Genomic DNA, 20,411 nt, shown 5'->3' with positions numbered 1-20,411 from the left:
TGTTAGAATTTGTTTGACTTTCATTGGATTCAAAAAACATTGTTAGAATGTGTTTGACGTTCATTCAATTTAAAATCTATGATTGAATGAGTTTTACTTTTTTTTTTAGCAAATAAAGAATTTATTACCAAAGAAAGAGAGTTACAACTTACAAAAGCTAAGTTATAACTACCATTATAACACCACAAGCCCAAACTGAACAACACACACCTCAAACACCTGTTCCAGGACCAACCCTAGCCATCTTCTAGGAAGGGTTCTAGGGAGGACCTAAAACAAACTGGACTCAAGCTTCCAGGTACCTTCAATGAAGGGCTCTGGAAACAAGGACCAGACAACAAAAAAATCAGCTACTTTGTAAAACAAAAGCTACCAACTGTACCACCAAACAGCAAAGCCTAAACATACAAATATTTTCTATCAGAATCAATGCATCTACAAGCAACAGAAAAAATAACTTCCCTAAAAGCAATATCTGCAGGCTTGTAGTCTCCAGTGAACATCAAAGTATTTCTCTGTATCCAGATGCAATGAATAGTCTCTGCAAAACACATAAGCAGCAACCTTCCTTTAGCAGTAGCTCTTCTACCTTGTTGCAGCACCCAAAGGACTTCAGAGTCAAATCTCTGCCCAATTCTACAGAACCCAAGAAGTTGTAAAATTTTGTTCCAAATACTAGCAGAATATGAACATTCAAAAAACAAATGAGAAACACTTTCTGCAGTACTAGCACAAAAGAAGCACAAAGGATCACAAGTTATTTTCAAAGTAGTAAGTCTATCTTTAGTGACTAATCTGTTCCAAATAGCCAACCAAGTGATAAACACACTCTTAGCAAAAGCCCTGTTATTGCAAATTATTCTCTTCCAAGTCACTTTCTCAACTTGTGGTCTGATCTGAGTGTAGAGCTGTCTGATGCTCATTTTACCATTAACTGTAATGCCAGTCCATCCACCAACATTATCAACCAAAATTCTACAATTCATGATTTTCCATAAAACCCAAGAACATTTGTTAGGAACAGGAGAAGACCAGAAATCTTTGTTGCTGAAATAATATGTATGAATCAATTTTACTCATAGATTATCAGATTTATGAGCAATGTCCCAAAGAACTTTGGTGATTACTGCTTTATTCCAATCTTCAAGAGAGGTAAGGTTCCACCCTCCACAAGTCTTAGGCAAGCATAAAAACTTCCAAGAGACCAGAGCTTTCTTACTAGGATTAGATTTCCCAGTCCAAAGAAAACATCTAAACCTTGACTCCATTTCTCTCAAAATCTTTTTTGGTAAAATAAAAATCTGAGACCAATAAGCTTGGATACCAAAAAGAACACTCTTTATCAACTGAAGCCTACCTGCATAAGACAAGTGTCTAGCTGCCCACCCTTCAATCCTAGCAGTTACTCTCTCAACTAGAGGCTTGCACTCAGAAATAGTAAGCTTTTTAGAAGAAAGAGGAACACCCAGGTATCTAAAAGGCAAAGAGCCTCTAGCAATCCCCAAAACAGACTGAAGCTCAACTTGATCCTTCTCACTTATCCCTCCAAAATAAACATCACTCTTATCTAGATTAGCAACCAAACCAGAAGCACCAGAGAATTTCTGAAAAGCTTGAAAAATCAACTGAACAGAGACAAGGTCAGCCCTGGAGAAAAGAAGTAAATCATCTGCAAACATCAAATGAGTAATCCCCAACTTTGCACATCTTGGGTGAAAATTGAAATCAGGGTTCAAAGTCATCACTTTTAAGCACCTTGAAAGATATTCCATACAAACAACAAAGAGAAAAGGGGACATAGGATCACCTTGTCTCAAACCCTTTTTAGTAGAAAAGGGAGGAGAAGGGTATCCATTGATCAAAACAGATTAAGAGACAGTTGTAACACACCCCATAATCCAAGAGATGAATCTGCTAGGAAAACCCAACTCAGCAAGAATAGTTCTCAAAAAACTCCATTCAACAGAATCATAAGCTTTCCTAAGATCAACCTTAAGTAAACATCTAGGACTGATGAACTTATGAGAATAACCTTTGATAAGCTAAGTAGCAAGAAGGATATGATCACCAATATGCTTACCAGGAATGAAGCCAACCTGAGAATCATTAATGACATCTCCAGTAACCTGTGAAAGCCTGGGTGTAATAATTTTAGAAATAAGCTTATAGACTAAAGTACAGCAAGCAATAGGTCTATACTCCTTTACATAAGAGGGATTAGAAACTTTAGGAACAAGAGTAATGGTAGTGCAATTCCATTGCCTAGCCATTTGACCATTAGAAAAGAAATCTAGAACAACAACATACACATCAACCTTAACAATATCCCAAGACTTTTTGAAAAAGACAGCATTGAAGCCATCAATTCCAGGAGCTTTATCATTATCAATACCCTTAAGAGCAAGATCAATCTCACTGAAATTAACTTCAGCCATAAGAAAATTCTTAGCATTCTGATCAAGCTGAGGGCCAGCTCTCATAACAGCTAAATCAACCCAAGGGAGAGAAGAAGCAGCAGAGCCTAAAAGATTCCTATAAAAATCCAAGATTTCAACAGCAATGAGATCAGGATCCCTAAGCAAAACCCCTTCAGTATTATAGATGGAATCAATTATGTTCCTGTTTTGCCTCTGCTTCATTACAGAGAAAAAGAAATGAGAGTTAGCATCTCCAAGCTTAATCCAGTCAATTCTAGATTTTTGCCTGTAAATACTACTTTGAATATGCATCGAATGTTTCACTTCATTTGGATATCACTAAGATCCCTGTGATCTTGCTCCAATTTTTCAGTGACATTAGCAAAATGTTTGATATTCAGAGCCTTCAATCCAAGTTTAACAGCCTTTAGTTTATTCCAAACAGACAGCATTGGGGAATCATGCTGTCCACAAGACTCCCAAGAATCCTTAACAGTCTGCTGGAAATCTTTATGATCAGAAAGGCAGTTAAGAAATCTGAAAGGCCTACCCTTCCCTAGACCAACAGTACTAATATCAAACAAAAGAGGACATTGATCAGAGAGAGAGGGAGGGAGATAAATGACTTCAGTTTGACCATAATCATTACTCCAAGCTTCATTGACAATTCCCCTATCAATTCTAGTAACAATTCTACTTGCACCTTCACCCTTGTTAGACCAAGAATAAAAAGAGCCTTTACTCTTAATCTCAGTGAAGTCCATTGATTCCATACAATCCTTAAAATCTCTAACTTTAGCATCAGTCACAAGATTTCCATTAAGTCTATCTTCAGAACAAAGGATAGAATAAAGTCCCCCATACAAATCTAAGGGACATAAGAACTCCCAAGAGACTGCAATCCAAGCCACAAAGGTTTTCAATCATGAATTGAATGCAGACCATACACAAAGGTACACAAAAAAAGATGTTGAGAATCTTAAGAGCTAATCTGAGTATGAACAAACTGTTCATGATCAGATAAAACATCAACAGTAACTTTATCAGTTTTCCATCCAACCCAAATTCTTCCTTTAACAGCATGATTATAGTTACAATGCCAAGACCAAAATCTACCAAACTTCTTCTGAATGGAATATTGATTATGAATTTTGAATTTAGTTTCTAGAATAGCAATCACATCCACACTATGATCTTTTAGAAGCTGCTTAATAGCAGCTACCTTATCAGGGTCATTAAGACCTCTTATATTCCAAGAAACTACAATCATTTAACCAAAGAGGGATTACCATACCCTCGATAGGATTTGTTTTAGCAATTTCATCTTCTAGCAAAGCAGAATAAGCATTGTTTGTTCTAGGAATATTCTGATTAACCCCAATAGTATGAGATCTAGCCCTTTTGCTTACCATCCTCCAATCAGCATCAGAATAAGTAGCAAAAGAAGCATGAGCAGGGGTAAACAAGGGTTGAATAAGTATGAATTTCATTTTATTCAATTAGCTACTTTGAATGCATTTGACTTTCACTCGATTCTAAAAGCTTTGTTTAAATGTGTTTGACTTTCATTTTACTCAAAAAGCTTTGTTTGAATGTACTTTCATTTTATTTAAAAAGCTTTGTTAAATGTGTTTGATTTTCAATAGATTTAATTAGCTTCTTTGAATATATTTGGCTTTCATTCGATTCAAAAATCTTTTTTTGAATATGTTTGACTTTCATTTCATTCAAACAGATTTGTTAATGTGTTTGAATTTCATTTGACTAAAAAATCTTTGTTTGAATGTGTGTGATGACTTTCATTTGATTTTAAAAGCTTTGTTTGAATGCATATGACTTTCATTCGATTCAAAAAGCTTTGTTTTAGTGTGTTTGACTTTCATTTGATTCAAAAATCTATGTTTGAATGTGTTTGACTTCTATTTGATTCAAAAAGCTTTCTTTGAATCCATTGACTTTCATTCGATTCAAAAAGCTTTGTTAGAATTTGTTTGACTTTCATTGGATTCAAAAAGCATTGTTAGAATGTGTTTGACGTTCATTCAGTTTAAAATCTATGATTGAATGAGTTTTACTTTCATTTGATTCAAAAATCTTTGTTTCAATGTGTTTGATTTTAATTTGATTCAAAAAGTTTTGTTTGAATAAGTATGAATTTCATTTTATTCAATTAGCTACTTTGAATGCATTTGACTTTCACTCGATTCTAAAAGCTTTGTTTAAATGTGTTTGACTTTCATTTGATTCAAAAAGCTTTGTTTGAATGTGTTTGACTTTCATTTGATTCAAAAAGCTTTGTTAAATGTGTTTGATTTTCATTTGACTTTCATTTGATTCAAAAAGCTTTGTTAAAATCTATGATTGAATGAGTTTGACTTTCATTTGATTCAAAAATCTTTGTTTGTATGTGTTAAACTTTCATTTTGATTCAACTAGCTTCTTTGAAAGCATTTGATTTTCTTTCGATTTAAAAACCTTTGTTTTAATGCGTTTGACTTTGATTTTATTAAAAAAGCTTTGTCAGCATGTGTTTTACTTTCATTCGATTCAAAAAGCTTTGTTTGAATGTGTTTGACTTTCATTTGATTTAAAAAGCTTTGTTTGAATGTGTTTGTCTTTCATTCAATTCAAAAGCCTTTATTTGAATGTTTTCGACTTTCACTTGATTCAAAAAGCTTTGTTTGAATGTTGACTTTCACTTGATTCAAAAAGATTTGTTTGAATGTGTTTGACTTTCATTCGATTCAAAATTTTTCTTTTTAATGTGTTTGACATTCATTTGGTTCAAAAAGCTTTGTTTTAATGTGTTTGAGTTTTATTCGACTCAAAAAGCTTTGTTTGAATGTGTTTATCTTTTATTTGATTAAAAAAGTTTTGATTGAATGCAATTCACTTACATTTCATTTGAAAAGCTTTGTTTGAATGTGATTAACTCTCATTTGATTCCAAAAGCTTTGTTTGAACGTGTTTGACTTTCATTCGATTCAAAAAAACTTTGTTTTAATGTGTTTGACTTTCATTTGATTCAAAAGCTTTGTTTGAATGTGTTTAACTTTTGTTTGACTTACATTTGATTTGTGTTTGACTTTCGTCTAATTAAAAAAAGCTTTGTTTGAATGTGTTAGACTTTCATTTGATTCAAAAAATTTTGTTTGAATGTGATTGACTTTCATTTGATTCAAAAAGCTTTGTTTGAATGTGTTTGACTTTCATTTGATTAAAAAAGATTTGGTTTAATGTGTTCAGCTTTTATTTGATTTAATTAGCTTCTTTGAATGCATAACATTTTTATTTAATTCAAAAAGCTTTGTTTGAATTTGTTGGACTTGCATTAGACTCAAAAGGCTTTATTTGAATGTGATTGACTTTTATTCATTTCAAAAAGCTTTGTTAGAATGTGTTCGATTTTCATTTGATTCAAAAAGTTGTGTTTGATTGTGTTTGACTTTCATTTGATTCACAAAGCTTTGTTTGAATGTGTTCAACTATTATTCGATTAAAAAAGCTCTATTTGAATGTGGTTGACTATCATTCGATTCAAAAAGCTTTGTTTGAATGTGATTGATTTTCATTTGATTCAAAAAGCTTTGTTTGAATGTGTTTGACTTTCATTTGATTAAAAAAGCTTTGTTTGAATGTGTTTCACTTTCATTTGATTCAAAAATCTTTGTTCAAATGTGTTAGACCTTCATTTAATTCAAAAATCTTTGTTTGAATATGTTTATCTTTTAATAGATTTAAAAAGTTTTGATTGAATGCATTTCACTTACATTCGAATTAAAAAGCTTTGTTTGAATGTGTTTAACTCTTATTTGATTCTAAAAGCTTTGTTTGAATGTGTTTGACTTTCTTTCGCTTCAAAAAGCTTTCTTTTAATGTGTTTGACTTTCATATGTTCAAAATCTTTGTTTGAATGTGTGTGACTTTTATTTGATACAATTAGCTTCATTAAATGCATTTGAATTTTATTCGATTCAAAAAGCTTTGTTTGAATGTGTTTGACATTCATTTGATTCAAAAAGCTTTGTTTTAATGTGTTTAACTTTTATTCGATTCAAAAGGCTTTTTTTGAGTGTGTTTGAAATTTATTTGATTTAATTTTTCTTCGTTGAATGTATTTGACTTTCATTCGATTCAAAAAGTTGTGTTTTATTGTGTTTGACTTTCATTTGATATAAAAAGCTGTGTTTGAATATGTTTGACTTTCATTTGATTTAACAAGCTTTATTTGAATGTGTTCGACTTTCATTTGATTCAATTAGCTTCTTTGAATGCATTTAATTTTAATTCGATACAAAAAGGTTTGTTTGAATGTGTTTTACTTTTATTTGATTGAAAAAGCTTTGTTTGAATGTGTTTGAGTTTCTTTCGATTCAAAAAGCTTTGTTTGTATGTGTTTATCTTTTATTTGATTCAAAAAGTTTTGATTAAATGCATTTCAATTTCATTCGATTCAAAAGCTTGTTTGAATGTGTTTAACTATCATTTTATTCCAAAAGCTTTGTTAGAATATGTTTGACTTTCATTTGATTCAAAAATCATTGTTTTAATGTCTTTTACTTTAATTTGATTCAAAAATCTTTGTTTGAATGTGTTTCACATTAATTTGATTCAATTAGCTTCATTGAATGCATTTGACTTTCATTCGATTGAAAAATCTTTGTTTGAATGAGTTTAACTTTCATTTGATTCGAAAAGCTTTATTAGAATGTGTTTGACCTTCATTGATTAATTTATCTTTGTTGATGCATTTGACTTTCATTCGATTTAAAAATCTTTGTTTGAATGTGTTTGACTTTCATTTCATCTAAAAATCTTTGTTTGAATGTGTTTGACTTTAATTTGATTAAAAAGTATTTCACTTTGATTTGATTCAAATTTCATTGTTTAAATGTGTTTGATTTTCGTTTGACTCAAAAAGCTTTATTTGAATGTTTTATACTTTAATTTGATTAAATAAGCTTTGTTTAAATGTGTTTGACTTTCGTCTGATTCACAAAGCTATGTTTGAATGTGTTTGACATTCATTTGATTCCAAATACTTTGTTTGAATGTGTTTGATTTTCATTTGATTCAAAAAGCTTTGTTTGAATATGTTTTACTTTCATTTGATTCAAAAAGCTTTGTTTGAATGTGTTCGACTTTCATTTTATTCAAATAGCTTCTTTAAATGCATATGACTTTCATTCGATTCAAAAAGCTTTGTTTGAATGTGTATTAATTTCATTTGATTCAAAAAGCTTTGTTTGAATGTGTTTCACTTTCATTTGATTCAAAAAGATTTGTTTGAATGTGTTTGACTTTCATTTGATTAAAAAAGCTTTGTTTGAATGTGTCAGACTTTCATTTAATTCAAAAAACTTTGTTTCAATCTGTTTGACTTTTATTTGATTCAAAAAGCTTTGTTTGAATGTGGTTGACTTTCATTTGATTCAAAACGCTTTGTTTGAATGTGTTTATCTTTTAATTGATTTAAAAAGTTTTAATTAAATGCATTTCACTAACATTCGATTTAAAAAGCTTTGGTTGAATGTGTTAAACTCTTATATGATTCTAAAAGCTTTGTTTGAATGTGTTTGACTTTCTTTCGCTTCAAAAAACATTCTTTTAATGTGTTTGACTTTCATTTGTTCAAAATCTTTGGTTGAATGTCTTTGACTTTTATTTGATACAACATGCTTCATTGAATGCATTTGAATTTTATTCGATTCTAAAGGCTTTGTTTGAATGTGTTTGACTTTCATTTGATTCAAAACGCGTTGTTTGAATGTGTTTATCTTTTAATTGATTTAAAAAGTTTTAATTAAATGCATTTCACTAACATTCGATTTAAAAAGCTTTGGTTGAATGTGTTAAACTCTTATATGATTCTAAAAGCTTTGTTTGAATGTGTTTGACTTTCTTTCGCTTCAAAAAACTTTCTTTTAATGTGTTTGACTTTCATTTGTTTCAATATCTTTGTTTGAATGTGTTTGACTTTTATTTGATACAATTAGCTTCATTGAATGTATTTGAATTTCATTCGATTTAAAAAGCTTTGTTTGAATGTGTTTGACATTCATTTGATTCAAAATGCTTTGTTTTAATGTGTTTGACTTACTTTGATTAATTTATCTTCGTTGATGGATTTGACTTTCATTCGATTTAAAAACCTTTGTTTTAATGTGTTTGACTTTCATGTCATCCTAAAAGCTTTGGTTGAATGTGTTTGACTTTCATTTGATTCAAAAAGCTTTGTTTGAATGTGATTGACTTTCATTTGATTCAAAAAGCTTTGTTTGAATGTGTTTTACTTTCATTTGATTAAAAAAGATTTGGTTTAATGTGTTCAGCTTTTATTTGAGTTAATTAGCTTCTTTGAATGCATAACATTTTTATTCAATTCAAAAAGCTTTGTTTGAATGTGTTGGACTTGCATTTGACTCAAAAGGCTTTATTTAAATGTGTTTGACTTTCATTCATTTCAAAATGCTTTGTTTGAATGTGTTTGATTAGGTTCGACTATCATTCCATTCAAAAAGCACTATTTGAATTTGTTTTACTATCATTCAATTCAAAAAGCTTTGTTTGAATGTGTTTGATTTTCATTTGATTCAAAAATCTTTGTTTGAATGTGTTTTACTTTCATTTGATTCAAAAAGCTTTGTTTAAATGTGTTTGACCTTCCTTTGATTCAAAAAGCTTTGTTTGAATGTGTTTATCTTTTAATTGATTTAAAAAGTTTTGATTGAATGCATTTAACTTACATTCGAATTAAAAAGCTTGGTTTGAATGTGTTTAACTCTTATTTGATTCCAAAAGCTTTGTTTGAACGTGTTTGACTTTCTTTCGCTCAAAAAGCTTTGTTTTAATGTGTTTGACTTTCATTTGTTCAAAATCTTTGTTTGAATGTGTGTGACTTTTATTTGATACAATTAGCTTCATTAAATGCATTTGAATTTTATTCGATTCAAAAAGCTTTGTTTGAATGTGTTTGACATTCATTTGATTCAAAAAGCTTTGTTTGAATGTGTTTGACTTTCTTTGATTAATTTATCTTCGTTGATGCAATTGACTTTCATTCGATTTAAAAACCTTTGTTTTAATGTGTTTGACTTTCATGTCATCCAAAAAGCTTTGGTTGAATGTGTTTGACTTTCATTTGATTCAAAAAGCTTTGTTTAAAGCATTTGACTTTCATTCGATTAAAAAAGCTTTATTTTCATGTGTTTGACTTTCATGTCATCCAAAAAGCTTTGTTTGAATGTGTTCGACTTTCATTTGATTCAAAAAGATTTGTATGAATATGTTTGACTTTCATTTGATTTAAAAAGATTTGTTTGAATGTGTTCGACTTTCACTTGATTTAATTAGCTTCTTTAAATGCATTTAACTTTTATTCGATTCAAAAGGCTTTTTTTTAATGTGTTTGAAATATATTTGATTTAAATTTCTTCGTTGAATGCATTTGACTTTCATTCGATTCAAAAAGTTGTGTTTTATTGTGTTAGACTTTCATTTGATTTAAAAAGTTGTGTTTGAATGTGTTTGACTTTCATTTAATTTAACAAGCTTTATTTGAATGTGTTCGACTTTCATTTGATTCAATTAGCTTCTTTGAATGCATTTAATTTTATTTCGATTCAAAAAGCTTTGTTTGAATGTGTTTGACTTTCATTTGATTGAAAAAGCTTTGTTTGAATGTGTCTGAGTTTCTTTCGATTCAAAAAGCTTTGTTTGTATGTGTTTATCTTTTATTTGATTCAAAAAGTATTGATTTTATGTATTTCAATTTCATTCGATTCAAAAAGCTTGTTTGAATGTGTTTAACTATCATTTTATTCCAAAAGCTTTGTTAAAATGTGTTTGACTGTCATTCGATTCAAAAATCATTGTTTTAATGTCTTTTACTTTCATTTGATTCAAAAATCTTTGTTTGAATGTGTTTGACATTCATTGATTAATTTATCTTTGTTGATGCATTTGACTTTCATTCCATCTAAAAATCTTTGTTTGAATGTGTTTGACTTTTTTTTTTTATTGGAAAATAAGAAATTTATTGCCAAAATAAGAAAGTTACAAACTTACAAGGATCTAACTTGTAAAAAGGCCAAACCAACACCAAAAGTCCAAGAATCTACCCAAATCACCTTCTATGAAGCGTGCGTGAGAGAATCAAGGACAAGTAGTGGACTCAAGCTCACATCCACCTTCTAGGAAGGGTTCTGAGAGCCTGGACCAGACAAGAACACCTAAGACAAAGCAGCACACAAAAATAGGCAAAAACAACAGCTTAAAGCATCAAAACCAGCCTATACAAGCAAATACACAAGCTAAAGCAGCTAAAAAGAAGAGAGAAACTAAACCACCAGCTGCCAAGACAAGAAACCAAAAACAGCACACAAACAGCAGTAGATTTGCAGACATACAAGCTGAACAGACAGGAACAGCAGCAGCAACAAACCAGCAACAGCAGCAGCAAACTAGCAACAGCAGCAACAGTAGACCAGAAACAGCAGCAGTGGGACAGAACAGCAGTTGCGGCATCAGAACAGTCTGCCAGAACAGAACAACTGCAGATCAAGAGCAGCCCCAAGCAAACCAAGCTGCAGCAAACAGCAACACAAGCTGCTGTAGACTTCAGGACAGCAACAGCAACCTGAAATCAGAAAAGAGCAACAGCAAACCTGCAGCTTCCTGTCAAAACCAACTAAGCAGAAAATTATACAATCAAGTACTTGCTTCCAGCTGGGATTCTACAAGCTGAATGAAAGATAATATCCTTAACTAGAACATCAGCAGGCTTGCAACAACCAGTAAACAAAACTGCATTCCTATGTATCCAAATACCATAGACTGTTTCAGTGAAGGCAACTTGGATCACTTTGTTTTTCATTCTGGAACTTCTGCAGATTTTCTTCAACCATTTAATCTTATCATCCAACTGTTGAACAGACTTGGAGACATGTAAAATACTCAAAACTTTATTCCAAACCTGTCTAGAGTACTCACAATCAAAGAATAAGTGTTGAACACTTTCATTCTATACAAGAAATATAAACACCTTGGATCATAAGAGATGTGCCGTTGTAGCAACCTATCCTTAGTGACAATCCTATCCCACAAAGCTAGCCACAAGATAAACACACTTTTAGGAGTTGCCAAGTTGTGACAAATGACCCTCTTCCAAGGAACCTTAGGGACTTAAGGCCTAATAGCAGCATAAAGCTTCTTTATTTTCATCTTATTGCCCTGTATGAAACCATCCCATCCCCCTAGATCATTCACAATATCTCTGCAACTCATAATTTTCTTCAAAAACCAAGAGCATTTAGCAGGGATAGAAGTGGTCCAACAATCTTTTTGCTTGAAATAATAAATATGGACCCACTTAACCCAAAGATTATCAGCCATGTGAGCAATATCCCAAAGTAACTTAGTGACAGCTGCCTTATTCCACTCAGGGAGAGAAAGCAAGTTCCAGCCACCACAGACTTTAGGAAGACGGACATAGTTCCAAGCATCTAAAGATTTCTTAGCAGGAGTAGAGGAGCCAGTCAAAAGAAAGCATCTGAATCTAGCCTCAATCTCTTTCAGAATTTTCTTTGTTAAGATAAAAATTTGAGCCCAATATGTATGAATACCAAACAGCACACTCTTAATCAACTGGAACCTCCCAGCATAGGAAAAGTGTTTAGCCATCCACCCTTGAATTCTAGCAGTCACTTTCTCCACCAAGGGGCTACACTGAGTAATTGTAAGCTTCTTAGAAGAGAGAGGGACCCTACGATATCTAAAAGGAATAAAACCTTGAGAAACACCAAGAAGCTCTTTAAGTTATGTCTAAACATCAACAAAAACTCCTCCAAAGTAAACTTCACTTTTATCAAGATTAGCAGAAAGCCCTGAAGCACCAGAAAATTTCATGAAAGCTTGGAAGAGAAGCTTGACAGAAACACTATCAGCTCTAGAAAACATCAACAGATCATCAGCAAACATCATATGAGTTAGGTTTAACTTTTCACATCTAGGATGAAAGTTAAAATCAGGAGTTAACCTAAGCTCATCATGGCATCTAGAAAGGTATTCCATACCAATAGAAAAAAGAAAGGGAGACATAGGATCACCTTGTCTTAAACCTTTCTTAGCATCAAAGGGAGGGGCAGGGAAACCATTGATAAGAATAGAATAAGAGACAGAAGTAAGACATGTCCAGATCCAGTTAATAAACCTTTGAGGAAAACCAAGCTCCTGCATAACAGTAATCAAGAATCCCCACTCAACTGAATCATAGGCTTTCTTCAGATCCACCTTAACCATGCATATAGGTGAAATAAATTTGTGATCATAGCCTTTAATCAACTCAGTTGCAAGAAGGATATTGTCACCAATGTACTTGCCTGGAATGAAACCTGCTTGAGCATCATCAATGAGCTCACCAATGATAGCAGCAAGTCTAGCAGTTATGACCTTAGAAATGAGCTTATAAACCACAGTGCAACAAGCTATAGGTCTAAATTCCATAACATGGGAAGTATTAGGGATTTTAGTAACAAGAGTGATAGTTGTGCAATTCCATTGCTTAGGTAAGGTCCCTTTAGTAAAGAAATCAATAACACTTGCATAAATACCATCTTTCACAATATGCCAAGCTCTCTTAAAGAAAAAGGAGTTAAAACCATCAATACCAGGAGCTTTAGTGCTATCAATTCCCTTAATAGCAGCATCAATTTCAGCATGAGAGACAGGCTGAATGAGATAGCTTTGAGCAACAGAGCTAAGTTGTTTACCTCTCTTTATAGTAACAAGATCAACAGCAGGAAGCCAAGGAGCCTAAGTCCCTAATAGAGACTTATAGAAAGAAATAATCTCATAATAAATAGCATCCGTATCCTTAAGCAAAACCTGGTTAAAGTCAAAGATGGAGTCAATTCTTTTCCTTGCTTGAATATTCTTCATCACTATGAAAAAATAATGGGAATTGCCATCTCCAAGCTTAATCCAGTTGATCCTACACTTTTGTTTGAAGATGCTTTCTTGAATATCATTCCAGTGTTTAACAACCTTAATAGCATCAGATTCTTTAACACATTAATCCAAATCATCAGGATTCTGAGCCATTAAGTTCTGAATTCCAGCAAGCTCAACATTAGCTTGATCGATCTTCTCAACAATATTGCTAACCTGCTTACTATTAAGAGACTTGATACTAGACTTCACATAATTAAGCTTCTGCCAGACAGAACTACTAGAACACCAAGCGTGAGAAACAGTATCAAGGAAATGAGGATGATCAGCAATGTAGTTTAGAAACCTGAAAAGTCTACCTTTCCCAGCAGGAGCAGGATAAATATCCAAAAGAAATGGACTATGATCAGATAAAGAAGGGGGAAGATAGACAGTTTCAACATGACCATGAGAGGCCAGCCAAGCTTGGTTACCAAAGACTCTATCAATCCTAGAAAGAGTTCTAGGACCAGTGTGAGCCTTATTTGACCAAGACTAGAAGGCTCCTTTGCTCTTGACCTCAGTGAGGTCCAAATCATCAACCAAACTCTGGAAATCTCTAGTGTCATAATCAGTAACATTAGTACCATGAAGTCTGTCTGAAGTATGAAGAACACAATTAAAGTCACCAGCACAGAGCCATGGAGAATGCTGAATAGAGATGTTCCTAATCCCTTCCCACATAGGAAACCGATCATGAATAGAATGAAGCCCAAGGATAACAGTGAGATGAATTTGAGTAGAAAGATCCTTAGAAAGGACACTATAATGTATAAACTGCTCATGAATCTTTAAGACATTGACAGTTACTCTATCTTCATTCCAACCAAGCCAAATCCTCCCTTTAGGAGAATGATCATAATTGCACACCCAAAGCCAAGAAGAGCCGAACTTCTTTTGGTAAGTGAAAATAGTTTTTTATTTGACTTTTGTTTCAAGAAGGCCAATAACATCAACTGAATGAGAATGAAGCAACCTCCTTACAAAGGCAACTTTGCCAGGGTCATTCAAGCCCCTGACATTCCAGATAGAGTAAATCATGACACCAAAGGGGGATTAACCTCACCCCCGCTTGGATTTATAGTGAAACCACCTGCACCATCCATTTCATTTGCAAATAAAGGAACAAAAGCATTAGAGGTAGAAGCAGGCTGATTAACCCTAGTTTGCTGACTTTTTGTCTTCCTTCCAACTATTCTCCACCCCTCATCTGAGTTTTGAGAAGTATGAACCTGTGGAGTGATAACAGATTGCCCATGAACAGAAGCATCAACATCAACAACGGGAGCAGGAGTAAGCTTAGCAACCCAGACTTGCTGCACTTTAGGAGCTGCAGTCTCTGACTTCTTAGGAGCTGCAGTCACTGATTGCTTAGGAGCTGTCGGGACTTTAACAGAACAGTCATGGCCCCCTTTATTTCACTTAGAGAAAAAGGATGGAGTCCATTCATAGACTACCTTAAGTTCCAGAGTTTCCCTCGATGGGCTTTCCACAAATACAGATTTAGGCAATGGCTTGGTAACATCAATTTCTATTAGAACTCTAGCAAAGGAAACTCTTAGTTGTCTTGTAGTTCATTCATCAGAAAAAATTGGTATATCAAGCAAGCTACCAATACGACTAAGAGTTTCAGGGCCTCAACAATTTAAAGGTAAGTTTGGGAACTTAACCCATAATGGAACAGTTCTCAAAATCTCAGCACCAAAATCAAATTTAGGACTCCAAGGCTTAATGATTGCTGGTTATCCCATGAACATATGCGGACCAGAGCAAAGAATAGTATCCTTATCACTAACTGAGCAACAATTAATGATAAAATACCCATCGTCATGCTAAAAAATTTCTGGTTTTTTCACATCATTCCATTGTTGAGCTATAAAACGATGAAAAACAACAATAGTAGGATAATGACCAACAACGTAGAAAACTAAAGCATTAGACCATTTCTTATTACCTTCCATAAGTTCAGAATCCTGAAGCTGAGCTACCTGTTTCCCATTTCGAACCACCGGGGCAACAAAAAACAGGGGAGCTTCCTTAGCAGTCAACTTCCTAGAGAATGAGCTAGGTCGATCTTCACCATCCTTGTGCAAGTTCTGTTCCGGGGGAGGTATAGAGTGAGAATCAGGAACAACTGGTTCAGATCGACAAGCAGCAGCTCCAGCATCCAATGGAAAAGTAAACCTAGAAACCCTAGGTACTGTTTTATTGGAAATCGAAGATACTGGTCTAGAAATGGCTTCAGCAAATAGTGCAATAGTTTTAGCATCACTCCGAGGAATAGAACCATATGATGGATTGACCAGTGCCGGCGTCGGAGTGACAAGCTCATCTACCTCCTGAATCGGGCTTGGAACAAAAGTGGAACCTGATTTTTGCGAATTCTGCAAAAATTGTATCAGTAGAACTCCTATGCTTTACTAATTAAGGTGTAGAAATGTTCTGCTTCTTCTTCTTAGCCATCGAAGATCAAGATTGATGAAGAAACCGATCAAAATCGACTAACCATGGATAGAGAGAGAAGAGAGAAAGTCAACGAAAGTCAAACCTCATCAATATCTTGACTTTCTTTCAAAAGATTGTCGAATGTGTCTCACATTGATTTGATTCAAATTTCTTTGTTTAAATGTGTTTGACTTTCATTTAACTCGAAAAGCTTTATTTGAATGTTTTATACTTTAATTTTATTAAATAAGCTTTGTTTAAATGTGTTTGACTCTCGTTTGATTCAAAAAGCTTTGTTTGAATGTGTTTGACATTCATTTGATTCAAAAAACTTTGTTTGAATGTGTTTGACTTTCAATTGATTTAAAAAGTTTTGTTTGAAGAATTGGACTTTCATTCGATTAAAAAAGTTTTATATGAATGTATTTGACTTTCATTTGATTAAAAAGGATTCGTTATAATGTGTTCAACTTTCATTTGATTCAATTAGCTTCTTTTAATGCATAAGATTTTCATTCGATTCAAAAAACTTTGTTTGAATGTGTTTTACTTTCATTAGATTCAAAAAGCATTTTTTGAATGTGTTTGACTTTCTTTCGATTCAAAAAGCTTTATTTTAATGTGTTTAACTTTAAGTTGATTCAAAATCTTTGTTTGAATGCATTTGACTTTATCCAATTTAAAAGTTATGGTTGAATGTGTTTGACTTTCAGTTAATTGACAATGCTTTATTTAAATGTGACTGACTTTCATTTGATTGAAAAAGCTTCGTTTGAATGTGTTTGACTTTCATTTTATTCAATTAGCTTCTTTAAATGCATATGACTTTCATTCGATTCAAAAAGCTTTGTTTAAATGTGTATAAATTTTGTTTGATTCAAAAAGCTTTGTTTTGAATGTGTTTCACTTTCATTTGATTCAAAAAGATTTGTTTGAATGTGTTTGACTTTCATTTGATTCAAAAAGCTTTGTTCGAATGTGTTAGACTTTCATTTGATTCAAAAAGCTTTGTTTGAATCTATTTGACGTTCATTTGATTCAAAAAGACTTTTTTTTTTGGAAAATAAGATTTTATTACCAAAGAGAGAAAGTTACAACTTACAAAAGCTAAGTTATAACTACCACCAGAACACTAAAAGACCTGAAAACAATAGGCCAACCCCACAACCAGTTCTAGATCCAAACCTAGCCACCTTCTAGGAAGGGTTCTAGGAAGGACGTAGAACAACTGGACTCAGATTTCCGGCCACCTTCTAGGAAAGGTTCCGGAAACAAGGACCAGACAACAAACAACCAAAAAAACAACAAAACCAAACAGCCATAGGACACCAAAACCAACAGTCAGTAGCAGACAAGCCTGCAAACTGACAAGAAAACTAATATAACAAAAAGACAGCAAAAAAAGAACCAAAGCTAGCCTTAACTGCAGAAAACAAAGCACAAAACAATAGATAACTGCACAGCAGCACCAACAAAAGAGAACACCAACAGCAGCTAGGCAAAGCAAGGCAAAGAGCAGAGCAGAAGCTGCAAACCAGCACAAGCAGCAGCAACAAACACCACCCACAGCTTACAGCAGCACACTGCAGGCAGTAGAGCACTGAGTAGACCAGAGCAGCAGCATAAAACAGCAAGGCAGAGAGCAGTGCACAGCAACACACAGTAGAGCAGCAGAGGCACAGAACAGCAACAAGCACTACATACCAGCAACTACAGCAAGCAGCAAGCACAACAACCAGCAGCAGACTGCAGCAGTCACCAAACAGCACAGCAGGACAGCACAGCCGGCAGCAGCAGAAGCAGACCAGCAACAACAGATCCAGCAGCAGATCAGCAACAGAAGCAACCAAACAACAGCAAAGAAACAGTAGCAGCAGATTGCATCAACATCAGCAGCAACACACCAACAGCACAGCAACACAAACCGCAGGCAGCAGCAACACAAAAGCACAGCAAAGCATAGAAATAGCCTGCAGAAAAGGAAACCAATACAAAAAGAAACAACGGGAAACCCAGTATCAGAACCCAACCCAAGGAAACCAGAACAAAAACACAAAGAGCCCGAGACAAGCCCTAAACAATCAAATATTTGCTTCCCGCCGGGATTCTACAAACTGAGTGAAAGACAATATCCCGAACAAGGGCATCAACTGATTTACAACAACCAGTAAAGAGAACTGCATTCCTTTGAATCCAAATACCATAAACCGTTTCAGTGAAGGCCACCTGGATCACTTTATTCTTCAATCTGGAACTTCTGCAGATTTTCTTCATCCAATCGATTTCATCACTAAGCTGCTGAACATGCTTGGAAACACGTAAGATCCCCAAAACCTTACTCCAAACCTTCCTAAAGAAATCATAATCAAAGAAAAGATGTTGAACACTTTCATTGCCATTCAGACAAAGGAAACACTTTGGATCACAAGAGATGTGCCATTGAAGCAACCTATCCTTAGTGACAAGCCTATTCCATAAAGCTAGCCACAATATGAAAACACTCTTGGGAGCTGCTAAGTTATGGCAAGTAACTCTCTTCCAAGGAACTTTAGGCACTTGAGGCCTAATAGCAGCATAAAGCTTCTTGGTTTTCAACTTGTTGCCCTGAACGAAACCATCCCATCCCCCTTGATCATTCACAATATCTCTACAACTCAAAATCTTCTTCAAGAACCAGGAGCATCTAGCAGGAGTAGGAGTGGTCCAACAATCTTTGTGCTTGAAATAGTAGATATGAACCCACTTAACCCAAAGATTATCAGCCTTGTGAGCAATATCCCAAAGTAACTTAGTGACAGCTGCTTTATTCCACTCAGGAAGAGAAAGCAGATTCCAGCCACCACAAACTTTAGGAAGACAAGCATTATTCCAAGCAACCAAAGACTTCTTAGCAGGAGCAGAGGATCCAGTCCAAAGAAAGCATCTGAACCTAGCCTCCATCTCTTTCAGAATTTTCTTCGGAAGAATAAAAATTCGAGCCGAATAAGTCTGTATACCAAACAACACACTCTTCACCAATTGAAGCCTCCTAGCATAGGACAGGTGTTTAGCCATCCACCCTTGAATCCTAGCAGTGACTCTCTCCACCAAAGGCCTACATTGAGCAATAGTAAGCTTCTTTGAAGAGAGAGGGACCCCAAGATACCTAAAAGGAATGGAGCCTTGAGAAACACCAAGAAGCTCCCTCAACTCATTCTGAACATCAACAGAGACTCCTCCAAAGTAGACTTCACTTTTATCAAGATTAGCAGAAAGCCCAGAGGCACTCGAGAATTTCGAGAAGGCTTGGAAGAGAAGCTTAACAGAAACACTATCAGCTCGAGAAAACATCAATAAGTCATCAGCAAACATCATGTGAGTTAGGTTTAACTTTTCATATCTAGGGTGAAAGTTAAAGTCAGGAGACAACCTAAGCTCATCAAGGCATCTGGACAGGTATTCCATACCAATAGCAAAGAGAAAGGGAGACATAGGATCACCTTGCCTTAGCCCTTTCTTAGTTTCAAAGGGGAGGGGGGGCAGGAAAACCATTAATAAGAATAGAATAAGAGACAGAAGTAAGACAATTCCAGATCCAATCAACAAATCTCTAAGGGAAACCAAGCTCTTGCATGACATTGATCAAGAAACCCCACTTAACCGAATCATAGGATTTCTTCAAATCCACCTTAACTATACACCTAGGAGAGATAAATTTGTGATCATAGCCTTTGATCAATTCAGTTGCAAGAAGAATATTGTCACCAATGTGCTTGCTAGGAATGAACCCTGCCTGAGCATCATCAATCACCTCACCAATGACAGCAGCAAGCCTAGCAGTTATGACTTTAGAAATGAGCTTATAGACCACAGTACAACAGGCTATAGGTCTAAAATCCTTAACATGAGAAGCAGAAAGGACTTTAGGGACTAAAGTAATAGTTGTACAATTCCATTGCCTAGGCAAAATCCCATTATTAAAGAAATCAATAACACTAGCATAACTATCATCTTTCACAATATGTCAAGCTCTCTTAAAGAAATAGGAGTTAAAGCCATTAATACCAGGAGCTTTAGTGTTATCAACTCCCTTAAGGCCAGCATCAATTTCAGCATGAGAGATAAGCCTAATGAGGTAGCTCTGAGCAGCAGAGCTAAGCTGCTTACCCCACCGCATAGTAATAAGGTCAACAGTAGGGAGCCAAGGAGCCTGAGTCCCTAAAAGAGACTTATAGAAAGAGATAATTTCATGAGAGATAGCATCTGGATCCTTAAGCAACACCTGATTAGAATAAAAAATAGAATCAATTCTATTCCTTGCTTGCCTAGTCTTCATCACAGAAAAGAAGTAGTGGGAATTTCCATCTCCAAGCTTAACCCAATTAATCATTCCAGTGCTTAACAACCTTAATAGCATCAGATTCTTTAGCATATAAATCCAAATCATCAGGGTTCTGAGCCATTAAGGTTTGAATTCTAGAAAGCTCATCATTAGCCTGTCAATCTTGTCCTCAATGTTTCCAAACTGCTTGCTAGTAAGAGATTTGATACTAGACTTTGCAGAATTGAGCTTCTGCCAAACAG

At 34.3% G+C, this 20,411-nt stretch overlaps 1 protein-coding gene across 1 annotated transcript; it reads right to left on the bottom strand.

Moving 5' to 3' along the window:
- Window positions 1-398: 398 nt before the first annotated feature.
- On the bottom strand, window positions 399-986 carry LOC110699125. The gene has a single exon (XM_021876616.1). The coding sequence runs from the start codon at window positions 984-986 to the stop codon at window positions 399-401; it is 588 nt and encodes a 195-aa protein (XP_021732308.1).
- Window positions 987-20,411: the final 19,425 nt, after the last annotated feature.

Source organism: Chenopodium quinoa, unplaced genomic scaffold (assembly GCF_001683475.1).
Source record: "Chenopodium quinoa cultivar QQ74 unplaced genomic scaffold, ASM168347v1, whole genome shotgun sequence".
NCBI lineage: Eukaryota > Viridiplantae > Streptophyta > Magnoliopsida > Caryophyllales > Amaranthaceae > Chenopodium > Chenopodium quinoa.
The sequence above is the reverse complement of the archived record's forward strand: the minus strand, read 5'-3'. Positions and strand labels throughout refer to the sequence as shown.